This window comes from Copidosoma floridanum, unplaced genomic scaffold, assembly GCF_036245765.1.
Source record: "Copidosoma floridanum isolate Cflo_tuat_1 unplaced genomic scaffold, Cflo_Japanese_pri ptg000019l, whole genome shotgun sequence".
NCBI classification, from domain to species: Eukaryota; Metazoa; Arthropoda; class Insecta; order Hymenoptera; family Encyrtidae; genus Copidosoma; species Copidosoma floridanum.
This window is the reverse complement of record NW_028321896.1, coordinates 21,503,932-21,519,283: the sequence shown is the minus strand read 5'-3', so window position 1 is coordinate 21,519,283 and position 15,352 is coordinate 21,503,932. Positions and strand designations below refer to the sequence as shown.

General features: G+C 39.2%; 1 protein-coding gene across 5 annotated transcripts in view; it reads left to right on the top strand.

Annotated features, from left to right (window-relative positions):
* The window catches only part of cno (adherens junction formation factor afadin), a 75,221-nt gene that overhangs the window by 39,792 nt on the left and 20,077 nt on the right, over positions 1-15,352 (top strand). The window contains exons 1-2 of one of the 5 annotated variants that reach the window (XM_089592945.1): positions 17-65; positions 1,503-1,782. The exons of the other annotated variants lie outside the window; for them this stretch is intronic. Coding sequence (XP_089449071.1) covers positions 1,761-1,782 — 22 coding nt within the window. The 5' untranslated portion in view covers positions 17-65; positions 1,503-1,760. Of the gene's footprint in view, positions 1-16; positions 66-1,502; positions 1,783-15,352 lie in introns of those variants that run through there. 5 annotated transcript variants of the gene reach the window in all.

The following is a 15,352-nucleotide window of genomic DNA, read 5'->3' as shown; positions in this document are numbered from 1 at the left end:
TGGTGGTTTGGCTCATTCTCTGTTCCTCCTCATCGTGGATTGCAGCTGCTGTTGTCGTAGTCACGGTTAGTGTGGCACGTCCAGAAACACGACAGCAGGCACAGGGGTTTTTTTTTTTTTTTCCTCCTTGTGTCCCGTTTGCCCCGTGGCATCCCCTCCTTCGATACACCACCGAAGATTTCTTGGCACGAGTCGAGGGAGGAGGGACAACGTCGGAAGAGATTCGTCAACTTTACTCGACGCCACACAGCCCGTGCGGCCTTGACTGCTGTACACTGTATATACTTTTATGGACTGTGAGTTAGCTCGTTACAATATACTAGACGGGGTAACCCGTATATGTGCAGCATGTGGTTATTTTTTATTCATTTTTTTTTTTTTTTTGTACCACCTATTGTTGGCTTACTGTGCATCGGCAGGCGGGATCGCTGGTAAATTGAGGTCTGATTTGAAGCCGGATGTGAGTGGCAAACATTGGAAAAACAACTCGCTTAGCGAATCGAATGGATCGATGTCAGGATAATCAGCTATACTGTGGCTGCTGCTGGTCAAATAGGGCTGACCAACTTAGTTGGCCCTGGCGAAGAAGATACACTATACGCTACTGCTGTCCTTGATGGGTCGATGATGGATGATGATGATGATGATGATGATGATGATGATGATGATGATGATGACGACGTTGTCCAAGCCCAGGTGAAATCGACCGCGAAATAGGGACCGAGTGTGTTGTTATTAATGGAGTCATTTGTGACTGACTCACCCGTTAGGTTATTTACTACAAAAGTGTGCGTGGACAATTTTGCCGTCAGTCCGTATACGTACTTGAATACTTATCATGTGGACCAAAAAACCTATCATCGTGACGAACAATGAAACTTGTTGATTCAACAACATTAGTCCTACAAAAGACTAACCTTGTACCAATAAAATTTCACGGACCAACAATACCTGTACACAGGTACCTACATCTCATATGCACACCGACAAGATAAGAGAGCACACCTATTCAAGTGTTGGATACGTGTAGTGCATATTACATAATATAGACTCCGGGCGTCCTTTTACAAAAAAAATACAAAATTAATTTTTTTTTTTCTACTTGCGCATTAAATTAATTACACGCAACGCAATCGATTTTAGAATGTTTATGCAGCATTACTATGTAGGCTAAACTACTGCTATATACATAACAAAATATTGACTCTGCAGAGAAAATAAGTAGAGCATAGTTGACAGCCGTGCATAATGTTACGTGTGTATTTAACTAACATGATAACACAATAATAGTTCCTTCGTCAAATTAAATTTATAACGAATAAGACTACTTGGCGGACCAAATATAATATTGTATACTCATTGATCGATAACTCTTGTGGATTGTGTTTTTCGTCGCACATACACGCAAAGAAGAAGGAGGAAGAGGAGGAGGAGGGGTAGATACTATAACCATCCAGTGTGTATACCATGCAAGTAAATGACCATCATCATTCGATACACAGATTTATGGATTCATTAGCCACATCGAAAATCCAAGAAGAGGCCGAATAGGCAACACCACTACAAATATTGAGTAGGTGGGGGATACCTACTCGTATCAAGAGACTCAACCGGACCAATTAGGCGATAAGGGAGACGACTGTCTGTGCTTTCATTTTTTCTTTTCCACCCCTGTGAGGACAACACGCCCGTACCCGGCGAACGGCGTACTTGGTCCAGACCGAGGATTCAAGCGCGCAACCCGCGCAACAAGCTCAACGATGATGGATTGGGGGATAAGAAGTAAGCGACAAAAAAAAAAAAAAAAACGAATCACGCACCCCTCCCATTTATATTTCGCCCTCTTCTACAGTTTGACGTGCAATCTCGCCATCTTAGATCCCATCGTACCTGCATGTACGGATTACGTGCTACCTTACGCATACGCATACATACACCTATGGATACGCGTATAACATAACTTCATTAAAATAATTATGTTTTCCTTCCTTTATCATTGTAAATAAACCACTTAACTTTATCGATTTTACTTGCGTGCCCCTCACACTCGTTGCACAATTTTCCCATACGTCCCACCGAGTGTGTGCGTGTATGTGTATACACAAACTGTGCACGTTTAGTTGTCACGAGTAAGTAGACCAGCCCATTGTGTCTAAAATATTCGTATTTTTATAGATGGGTATGTCTGCTCGAGAGCTTTATTTGTCGAAAAGAGCAGCTGTGTTTATTTTCTTTTTCTTTTACTTGTCTTTAGCGGTATCGACGAAAACACTCGAGCATACATATACCAGCCTGCAATCGACAGGGAAAAAAAAAAAAAAAAAAAAAATTCCACTCTTGTTTTCCGGTCCAAACAGATCGACCGTGATGATGGATGTAACTTGGCTGTCGGAGATGCCAAGTAAATTAGCGGGTGAGTTGTTTGTGTGAGAACGCGCCGCTACGATAACGATGATTCGTGGACCAAACTTTTAAATCCAATGAAAACAACCACCCAATTAAATATCCACTTGTATACTTAATTATTTTCACTAAGAGGGCCAAAGTGACATATAATGTTACAGCATGGCTTTAAATTCGGCTGATGGCTTGGCGGCCGGTAATTTTTATTTTATCATCGCGCCTCGACCATCAATCATGCAGATTGGAAAACCATCATCGTCGTGCAGCCTCGGAAATTTTTAATAGCGGAAAAAAGTGTCCTTTTTCTCTCCGTGGATTTAATTATCACGTTTACAACCAACTTGATACGAATGACCATTTTTGTGAGTATTTGTCTTAGTATTGGTCGCACAGTATAGTTACGCAATGAAGTTTTTGTTAAACTTGAAAACCATTGTAATCTAGCAAAAGCCTGTTACCTTTGGTTTTTTTTTTTTTTTTTTTTTTTTTTTTTTTACTCAAGTGAGATACGAGTGTATACACTCCAGACCATAACGTAGTTATTCGTTAAAAGTAATATTTGGTTTCGGATTTTCGGCCCCCTAAAAACAAACGTGCCAAGTATAAAAGTTGCACCAAAATGTTGAGAAACATTTTTTCAAACAAATTGTTGTAAAGTTTTTTCACACTCTTTGTAGTTAAAATAGAACGTACATCTTTCATTTTTTCCCCTAAAATAAATGCTTTCCAAGATGTTAATTATTCAAAGTTCCAAAAAATGTTGAACAAATCACGTGATTTCCAGCAAACAATGCGGGTAAAGAAAAATTTCTAGATATTTATACACATGTTGTGTAGGTACATTTTTTTGTACACAGGGATAATACACACAAGTTTATTGGGTTGCCTAATAAATAAATAAATAAATGTTGACATCTTTGACCTATAACTCGTACCTTGTGATACGGTACTCCGTATACGCAACAGTGCACAACAAATTGGTAAATCGATAGACTGTACTTCCCTTCTTCTTTTCCTGAAAAACCTTCCTTTATGTATATAAGCTATGCTTTAACGACGTCACGAAGTCGTCGGTGTCGCGCATGGATTGCGGAAGTTGTAAAGAAATAAAAGGGAAGGCGCTGTACGGTATTAAAGTATACGTGGCGCTTTGAGCGCATCCTGCCATTAGGGACTCAGTGCTCTGGAACAAAAAAAAAACAAAATTCATTCGGGGCGAGTAAGTACCTACAAGATGGAAAGAGAACCAAGTCTCGATTGCGATAAAACGATGATAATTATAATAATAATAATAATATGATGATAGGCCATCGTACACTCGATCATGCGTCCATGTTGTCATGTATATTTTCTCCCTTGGCTTGGCTGGGCTTTTGCCTTCCCCACAATCCTTGAATCGCCGCCTAGAGAGTTTGTGCTTGTACATGCTCCGTTTTCAGCCGCTTCATCTTCATTACGTGTAATTCTTTCGTGATTAATAATATAAGGCACTTACCCACCGGAAAAAACAAAAATCGATGATCGCTTAATTGAGAAATTTAGGGCACTCTCTCATTAATGCTCCGAGTAAATAGTTAGGTAGGTACTCTCCCTTTAACATGTATACATCGGCTAATGCCCTTGATTGCACCTGCTGTTGATACACGTATACCTAACACTTGAGTTGACTTTACCGCTCTGCTGCTGTTGTACTTCATCTCAATCTCATCTCATTATTTTTAATCGAAACCTACGAAGGATCTTTTCAATTGTACTCTTTCTTCATTTTCTTCCCCTTTACTTTGGATTGGCCATCCTACGAGCACACGCATAGGCATCATTCATCTTTTGGCATATTCCTTACTCACTGTATTTACTCACTTTCACGTTAATAAATAATTCGTCGAGACATGTTGTATATTTTACAGTGATGTCACTTTTAATGGGCTGATAATGTTACATCTTAAAACAAACGTTTATGCAAAACAGTAAAATTCAACCCTCGAAGCAAGGGTGCAGTGCATAATCATACAACACTTGCAATAACCCCGTGAATTGCACATCAGCAGGCACTAAAATTACGTAGGTACCTTATTTGAAACACTCCTTTTCATTCATCATTTAAGATAACTGCAGCATCCGAGTGATGAGAATTTTAGCTATTCTCCTTCTCTACGTGTGTGTGCGTACTTGCCTACATTGCTATTATTATCCTGTATACCTATACTTACCTAATACCTACTTGTGTACGTTTTAGGTATGAATGTACTGTTCTCGTTATTATTGCAATTGACGAGCAAATAGCGATCAAACTTTAAATTTGTACTAAACATTGATTTTTTTTTTTTTTTCATACTGGTTGACAAATACAAATTTTTTTTTTTTTACTTTTCTAAGGTTAGAAAATAATGACTTCAAATTCACAACACGAACAGTTTTATGGTCAAAAACTTGTACAAAATTGACATTTTTCACGGTACAATTGCACATAAGGTCCATGTACCTATTAAATTGTACAGTAAAAAAAAAGGATATCAACGTAATTCCATAATATTTATACTCTAAAATTACAATTACTTTTGTCTCGTTCTTAGATGAAAAATAATTTTCAAATAAAGAAATGAGTAGTTAAACTTTTTCACCAGAGCAAAAAGCACCGTTGAAGTATATATAACACGCAAATAACTCATAAAATGAATGATGAAGCATAAAAGCTGGTTGTACAAGAATCGAATGCATGACCTGATCCTTGTTGCGTAACACAAGTGGCTTTAGAAAACACGCTCTGTTCGTTAATTAACAATTTAATCGGACTTTAAACAGATATTGATGCTGTTGCTCTCTTTCTCTCTGCCGCACGTCTTTGTTGTTAGGTTTTTTTTTTCTCACAGCTATCAGTAAAAAAAAGCTTGAAAATTCAATTTTGAGCTTACAAAGAGGTTTTAACGAAGCTCTCACTCATAAAGAGATATTTATATTTGCGAGGCAGTCTTTGATTATATCGGCTTATTGCAAAGCGTCAGGCACATTTAATTTGCGAACGTGTGCATAAATTGATAATAGCTACCGGTGCAGAATTTCAATCTCATTTGTGAAACATATAAAATAATTTAAAAAAATATAATACTAATAATGATAACAATGTATTCGGGTGAAGATCATCGAACCGAGGGCACGAAATTTATAAAACAATGGGGCCTGGCTTCAGCTTGTTTTCTCGGAACTCGTAGACCTACTTAAAACAAACAGCTAAGCGGAAATGGGCGAGTAAGGGAACGGCGGTGGAATGCAATCTGGTCGCGGGACGAGTGAGTGCAGTATACACATGTAGTATGCAGCACACACAGTTACGCGCGATAGGAGATCTATAAGAATGTACGTTGCACACATAGGTATTAACGTTATTGTTGTTATTATTATTATTATTATTATTATTATTATTATTAATATATAAAACAAAGTGTATGTTTGCGCTCACAAGTGCCAAGTAACCGCTTGATTTATCATGGTACCCGCTGATCCATGATACGGAAATTTTGCGGTTTGACAAATAATTCAACACAACGATGTCTCAAGTGTGACAGCCCATGTATGCAAATGAAAAAAAAAAATCATGCATTCGTACGTATATTTTCCATTACTCTCGAAAATTTGACATATCACAGCAAAGCCATGACAGCTCGATCCTGTTATTGTATACTCCCACCGTTACTATACAAACTCTTTCGCTAGACGAGCTCTCGCGCTCTGTTTCCCTCGAAGAAAATAAAGCTGCAGCTATTATTGAGAAAGTAAAGGGCTCCATCCGGCGGAGGTCTTGATTTATGTACAAAACTATAGGATAAAAAAAAAAAAAAAAAAAAAAAAAAAGAACACGAGAAAAAACTATCGAGCGAAAGTGCAGAGCTGGGTATCGCTCGTTGTACAAGCGAGGGAGAGGGAAAAATAATAATTCGCACTCGATCAAGCTAATGGTGTACGAATAGTAACAGCAAAAAGTTAGAGGGCAGAGCTTAATTTACCAGCACCCCCTGGCGCTCTGTTTTATTCGGGCATTTTCAATACAATATACACATATATATATATAAATAAATTTGGAACGGGGAAAATGAAAGGCAAAATTCGCTCTTGTGCACTCGTACACACGCACTTGTGCCAGACCCTGCACCTTTTTGCAACGAACAAACCTCGGAACAAACATTCTTGTCGCGCATCTTCTCTCTCAGCTGCTATGCTCTCTTTTCTTTCGTGCACGTTAGTACTGTTAGTATAGGTATACACACACATAATATATATAGGTACTGTATTGCTAGCGCAGTTTGCCGATATACCCGGTATAACGAGCGAGAGCACACCCATATATATACATATATACTTATTATACAAGGCGGTGCTCGTCTGACGCTATTTTCACACTAGCAAAAGCGAGAGAAGCTGATGCATCGACCCGTGAAATCGCCTGCGTGTGTAACACCGTCCAACCTTCCGTCCTTTATTTTTGCCTATCGACGCTAAAGTCTTTCATTCGGCAAAATAATATACTATTTGGCGAGAATGGCAAATGAATTTTTATCGCAACTGTTGTTGTTAGTCGGAAAACTTTCCGCGAATCAAGAATCATGTTTGAGCTCTACTTCATTGTTTCCAAAGTATACATTATGTGGGCCCATGATTTTACTATCCCCATGTCACGTCAGTTTTTTAAAACAATATACGCTATTTCATCGGAAAACATGTGTATCTAGTTGTCTACTGTGCTATTTGATGTATCTATAAATACATCTTCCAAAGTAAGCAATTGCAAATGATGTTTTTTTTGGATAAGTGGGTATTTTATATGTATCAAAGAAAGAGCTTTTCCGTTTAATCTGACACGCAATTCGTTCAAATAAAAACGATATATATATATATATGTGTGTGTGTGTGCATATATGTATATGTACATATATGTATATGTACATGTAACATCAAGTAACATACCCAACAAATTAAATGAAAAAATCGATAAAAAGTACCTCCAATCGAGATTCAGAGTAAAAAATGTGAATAAAAACTTTCGGTCATTGAAAATAAAAAGAAGTGAAGTAGTTATTTTTCGTGATTCGCGAACTAAGCAATTCCCTGCTAACATCTGTATAATTATACGCACCAAACAAGTGCTTGAATTAAGCAAGAAACGACGAGAGCAACGAAACAGAGTAAAAATGTGAGCTAGTATAGGTATAATGGGAACAATGTAGATTGTGCTGTTGGTGGCACTCATCGGAACTACTCGATTAACCCTTTCGGCTGTAAAATATAATATTATGTAAAATTTTTGAACTTTTGGTTAGCCTGACTGATCATAGAGTTGCTATTATCCCTACATTTTATACACTTGACTTGTTATGTAATGTAAAATAACACCATGCATGCTGAGGAGATAACCAAAAGGGTGTTACCCAATTTTACTATGAGAGGGCGCTATTTCAGTGTTCTGTACATAGCGATCGAGTAGTGATAGGAAAAAAAAATAATAATAAAAAAATAGGTGATACCAACGATGCATGAAAGAAAGCGGAATACTTATATAGAGAATGGGAGTACAGGCGCTCGTACTTTCCTCGAATATCAATAAATCTTCTGTTGGGTTCTACTATTACAACCCTTGCCACGAGTCATAGCGAGTTACTCAAGTTGCCCTGCGTATGGTGGAAAACTTTGATTGCAGCATCTAGTGTAGCATCCATACGTAATAATACCTAGAGATGATTACGGTACGGGAAACAAACGACGGAACCCGTGATAGGCATAAGCGTGTGGGTGAGTTAGGATGGTTGTGCCTAACAGCTGTACCTATATAATATAGGGATGATGGATTTTCATCGCTTATCCCCACCTTGGGAGTTTTATCGATGGTTTAACACAGAAGGAGGACGATGGACAATGATAAACCATATTGTCGGGCGCCTGCGCCAATCGTTTGTACTCGTGGGTACCTACACGTGTATTAACTCCATCAATACTTGTACACACTATCATCCGATCAAGATCAGTGTGCATGTGTTGGTAGATGTGTACCTATGCATACAACGTGCAGTGCGGACGGGCGAATAAGTAGGTGGATTCTCTCTCGCTTTCTCCCACTTGACCGCCAAATACCTACTAAATAAAAATGTAGGTGTAAGTACAAAATGCCTATACCACACCGTATATATATGTAAGAGAAAGAAAGAGAGAGAGAGAGAGAGAGTAATAAACATACAAAGGAGCGATTGTGCCCACAGGGATGGGTGGGTGGTGGGTAGGTTTGGTTAACCCCTCGCCATCATAATAACACAGGTGGGTATAGGTTTATATACTATACACGACGAACGACGACACAACACAGACACACCAAGTATTATTACGGACGAACGAACTTGCGCTCGGCACTTCTTGGTGGTTTAGTTTGGATCAGTCGAGCGCTCAAAGTGGACGTGTACCTACCACACGTTCCCACACCTGTACCTCCAGTATATCTATTACAACACACGCTATTATACCCATGTGCCGCCTTACAACTCTACTAGAATCGAGTGCGCGGATCCGTAAATTGCCCTCGTTTAGGATATACATATTGTTTGGGCAAGTGGTTGTTGTTACAGCACCACCACCACATAAGTACCACTGCTGATTGTCAATCGACTTGATTAGCCGTTTTTTTTTTTCCAAAAAGTACATACCCGACCTTACTTTTCAATGGTACAAGGTGACAACTTTTCAATGACACGCCTGCAGTCAAACGAGGGCTGCTGTCGTCCCGGTGATATCATCAACACTTGTGGTGTGTGACATAGTTTTTTTTTTTTTTTTTTTTTTTTTACATTTTTTTCTTCATATGTGATAGGGACGTGGGCCCGTTTGGTGAGGATCCACCTTGGGTCGAACTAAACAATATATGAATGATGTATGAGTTGAGAAGTGATTCATTTGTTTATTTGTCTCTTTCGGTTGGTTTTTTTCTCGAGTGTGCCAGAAACAGTACGGTTATAAAAACAATAACAATAACAAATGCAGCCCATGAGCGATCAAACTAATTTTTGATTTTTGTCTTAAAAAGACACATACACACCACCCGCAAATTTGAGGAGATCGAAAATCTCAGTAAGGTTAAAAAAATACGAAGCTTTCACACCTGATTCGGCAAATTGCGGAGGTATTATTAGTATGCTATAGTGCGGGCACGTGCCGGTGTTTAGGGGCCCAAAATATATAAATACATGACTACCTGCCTGCTGAGCATCGGAGGGGCCAGTGTCGACCGGATGATTTTCCCAAGGGCGCCCCAATTCTTATTGCTGGTCGCGACGACGGTGACTGTTACCTGGACAATACAGTGCTATGGGCAACGGGAAAAGCTGCTGTGAAAAAAAAAGAAAAAAAAAAAAAAAAAAAAAAAAAAAAGTACTAGATAAGGAGGAGGCCCAGTACTGGTAGACAGGTGCGATAAAGAGAATGACACATCGAGGTGCCGCGTCGAAAAAATTTCCATCCTGTCAGCAAAAGTGGCAGCTGTACCAACGATGATCGGTCTCTGGTCGTTCAAGCCGAGGCGCGCCGGCAAGCCGGAGATCATGCTCGGTAAGTTTCACCTCAATCTCACACCTGTAATGGTACCTTCATCGCGTTCTGGCTTTTATTTCATTGTGCGACAATTGTGTTGTAGCTATAGGTTGAGTGTTACCTATATACCTGTATGCATATTGAATAATAACAATATGCACTTGAACTACATCCGAGAACTCGAGAAAGTTATTGTAGCCATATGAAAAGGAGAGAGAGAGAGCCTTGACTTGAGATTAGATCGCCTACCACCGACTTACCTATAGATATGCACCATATATATTTTTTTTTTCTATATTATAGTGCTCTACATCCGGCTCCTATAAAGGGCTACTATGGGCACTCAGCACTTGGGAGAAGGAAGGGAAGGCCTCCCATTACTGGGAGGGGGGTAGGGGGACATAAGGCAATTTTGCTGCGAGAAGGTCGCCTAAAACCCTCCTCGAGGAGCATTGCGTGGTGAAAAATCACAGAGGAACTTGCACAAAAAAGTCGCACTATGGCCGGGAATCGAACCACGGTTGTCCGCGTGTCAATCCACGACCTAGCCGACTGAGCCACCGCGCGCTCGCACCATATATATATATATATATGTGCATATACATATACCACTCGTGCACGAAAGAGAAGAAAAAAAAAGAAAAAGAAAAAAGGAAAAAAGATATAGTATGATGATAGGTACACATGCAATTGCGACTATATATACATAGTACCTATAGCTCGCGTGAGCGACACCATACACTATAAATGTACCGTGAAAAATGCGTAGATACAGTTACCTCATCGACGAGGAATTCGGGGCTCTTCCTTTCTCCATCAGCCGTTAAATTAATTATATGGCACATTAATGCGGCATAATCCTACCACTGCAGGTCATCTGTTTTGCACCACACTAATAATAATACACATGTGATATTATTTTTTATGAACCCCGGTACCTATACTTCATCAATATCTCCTTTGTACATGGTTACATTGCAGGTGTGTCAGTTCGATATACTCTGCCATCGCTGGCACTCTTCCGGTAATTCATTACTATTGAATAACATATCCATGCAGACACATATAGTAAGTACAAGTTCAAATTGACTTGTTGTCCATAAATATTTTGCTGGATAGTGGCATTCGTACAGGCGATGAATCACAACTGCAGCTACAATTGTTTATCTCTGCTTTGTATGTGAATTTCGACAGCATAGCTGTGTCGGCAAGTAGGGATCCATGCATTACATGCATATTAACATTTTACCCCAATAACCCCAATGTTACAATGCGATACAGCATCATCATTATGGTCGTTATCGTATATAGTTGGAGTACAGGTGAGGACAAATATGTACGTGTGTATACATACATTTATACATATAGGTATAATTAAAGTAGTGTTAAATGGTCGTCGCAGCAACACCGTGCATGCACTAGGCATATTGAAACGTAACACATCAGGTGACGGTACATCCTCTAATATCTACTCTATAATATACATAATATATATTTTTCTCTGATTAGTACGCTTGAGTATAGATATAACTACTTGCATACAAGTATAGTTGTAAATTATGGCCGTGTACAGTTAGTATACATCCGTACATCATTTACCTCATTTACCACGCGTCGCTCTCTCTCTCTCTCTCTCTCTGTTTTGAATAGCTCAAAATTAATTTAAAATATATACGGCACAAGCTTGATTGACGATGCAAGTATATATAGCAACAAGTATTGAGCTGTCAATATTATCCTATAGTGTATACCTACATGTATATAAATACGGATATTTGCCAAAACCGATCGGTATGGGGGCGCGTTTTAATTTGTGAGCTTCTATATTATGTATACCTATATATATATATATATATATACATATATTGGCGATTTTTGTAAGCGATATTATAGAAGCTCATAAATAAAAATCTATACATGAGAATACGTGTAATATAAATATGTACTACATATCGAGCGGAACATGTTTTATCGATAAGGAATTGCAATGCATGCGCTCGTGTAACTATTTTCTTTACCGAATACTAAGTCTAGATATACGTACATGTATATTCAGACTTTAATGTATTGCCTTGGCCCTGTAAATATGTAACGATTCCTATGGGCAAGACGAATACTTCTTTACTTGGAAAAACAGAAAAATAAGAAGAATCCGCGATGGTGCAGGGCATCGGAAAAAGAGTGCCTGCAAAAGTTGAGCGTTTGTTTCCTGAGCAAGCGTCTGCACTGCTCCGACCGAAAACCCGAGCATGCGGAAGAATTAGCTATTCTTTTATTTTGGAGATCGATTTACGCGACTTGTCTCGAAATCCTCTTCTCGGCGCAAAATGTGTTCAACCCATTGGGATTTTTTTTTTTTTTTACACTCAACCCACATCTCTAGCTCTTTTTTTTCTTCGTAAAGTAACTCTTGTGGAGTTTCCACGCGTTCAGTGAAAAGAGAAAAATTTTTTCCAAAGCCTCCTCGCCCCTCCTTTTGACCATGTATGCATCTCGCGGAGCAGCCTCGGCTCAGTCTTAGGGTTCAATTGCAATACTTGCACGAGGGTGTATACACATGCCTACAACCTATACAAAGTAAGTCTCGTTGGAGTGGCATTTTGAAATTGAAGCACGTCTGACCATGTACCTATATCCGTCCGTCTCTTTGATTTTGTTCTTTTCTGTTCCATCCGTGTGGCGTACGGGCATCATCTTTGCTTCTCGCCGTCGCTTTTTTTAGCTCACATGCGCGTCTCTGGTCGAAAAAGTACACAAGTCTGGCGCGTCGAGCTATTCCTTATTTCCTCCTGCTCTGCTCGTAAGTGACATATATTGTACCTTTTTTCTTTTTTTTTCCCTCTTTCGCACCCCGATATCCCATCAGTTGATACCTGCAGGTAGACGATTATTTGTCAAGCAGCTCGTAAAATTGCTCGCTTGCAGGAGAGAGACAGTCCATCCCGTCTAAACGTTTGTGATTTTTCATTTTCTTATCATCATTTTTCCTCGAGCTCCTTTTGCATCGACTCGTGCTGTCCATGAAAAACGAATTTTTTTTATTCTGCGCACTCTTGACCTTGCAATTCACGAGCGATGGGTTATTGATTATTTTGCAAGCTCTGTGGACGTCGTCGTCGAGTGTCGCCGAACCATGTATATAATTATATATGTGTACTCGTATATATTGGTCAAGCGAGTACAATCAGGAATCTCTATCTCTCGCACCCCCATTGGCAGGTGTGTTGACTAGACGTGTGGGAGAGCACGCGATGACACACATTCGGGCTCGGACGTCAGAATGGTGCTCTCAATCTACTAAGTACTGGCGCGCTCATGTTCTTGTCGTCCAGACTTTTTTTCCATATCGTCGATCGCCACGATGGATAAGCCTATACATGTATACCGTCGACGCTCGCTTTGTGGTTTTTTTCCTTATTGGAAATAATTCATTGGAACGTGTCAAATGATGCCCCACTAATGGTCGTGGCTTTTTCTTGTTTATACCCTATGAAAAAGAACAAAAAGTCACTGACACAGTCTTTCTTCCATCACTTGACAAAATAAAGTTACGTATAAAAGTACACACACCTATAACTTATTTAATTTTTTTTTTTTTTTTTTTTTTTTTTTCCCCTTAACAATCGTCACCACCTCGATCATTCTTGTTTATCGGTGTACATTTTACCACGTAGTTTTCGAAGGCAAAAGTATTTCTTATTTCCAATAAATTGGCAAAAGCTATAATATATATACGGTACAATGGAAATTTGGGACTGCATATCGATACGATGTTATGTATAACTGCACTGCTGGCATCGAAGAGAAATTAATGTTTAATTAAATTCCGACAAAAATGAAAAAAAAAGAAAAATATCGCGACGTTGGTATTGTGTACAAATCAATGTAACATTATTTGTGTACTCATATATATATATATACACGCACGAGTAGTCGCCTTTGGTTGTTGCAATTGCACGTATCGGCAAAATATGGGTCAGCGTGGCTCAAAGTCGAGTCGTTTGAAAAATGAATGTCTAATTATCAACGAGTGCTGTGGCAACACACAGTCACAAACACAACCCTATCCTCCTCTTCATGCCTCCTTGCGTGAGAGCTATGCATCAGCACTTAACAATCTAATCGGCTTTGATGATTATAGTTATTAATAACGAACGAGAGCACGTACACACACGCATACGCACGCACGTGAGCGCGTAAATAATATAACTGCGGAGACGGGCGAGCTTTGCATTAGGTGCACTGGCCATCGTCGTTGCGGCACCTTCCCTTTCGTATTAATTTTTTCTGTTTGTCATTTTCATCGTCCGCTTGACAAGTATACATACGCGACACCTGTATACACACATACGTGACAGACCATCCTTTGTTTTCGTCAGCGGGTCAATACCGCAAATCGTATATGAGTGCTCGATTAGTTATACATTGGGGAACAAAAGCGGAGCCGATGAGAGGAGTGTACAATATAATATATATATAGGGTTGACATACCTACTTATCTACCCCGGATGGAAATTAATTGCACGTTCGTTCAGCGGCGCGGCGGGGCAATGGGAGCACGCACGAAATTTTCTCCTCCCCCTTACCAGTGTGTGCTGTCGCTTCCATCGCCCGGCCTAGCTTGTTATATATATATATATACACGAGAGGACATTTTATATATAATTCTATATGGATTCTGCGTGATTTTCTGCTTCGGAGCTCGCAAAGCGTTATTGAAAAAACAACATAAAAACCATGATGCCGGAGTGATCGAAAACCTACGGGACTCTGTAATCTCTGTATATACATGTACTTGCATGTATTAATTATAAGTAAATAGCCGAGCCCCGAGTGAAGCGCTAAACACTAAGGGAGTGATTTTTTTTTATTTTTTTTTATTTTTTCTACATAATACGTGCAGAAAGCATATTTTTCTTTCAATGCTTGTATACCTACCTATACCTACCTACCTACCTACGCCTCGATTCATCGAGCCGCGCAAAGAAATTAGCAACAGCAATATACACACGACGTACCAATACGTACCAATTTTTATTCCTTTTCACAAGCAAATAATCCCAAGTACTTACGCATTGTATACCTACTTATGAGGTATTGGGTGTAATGTAATAAGTCGCAAAACAAAAGCTGCAATTCTATACCAATAACCAAAACAGTATGTTGATTTATACACGGCATATTGTTTATTTGATATGGAAAAACGTCCTCCTCCGAACCATTAGAACAACATGCTCAAAATAATGATGCGTGGTACATATACATGTAAAATGGGAGTGACAAACCTCACTTATAACTACTGGCAAGCAGAAGAATGAACTAATTAATTATACACACATGGAATATAGAATAAACATAAGATTGTGGGTACTTAAAAGTTGGTCGA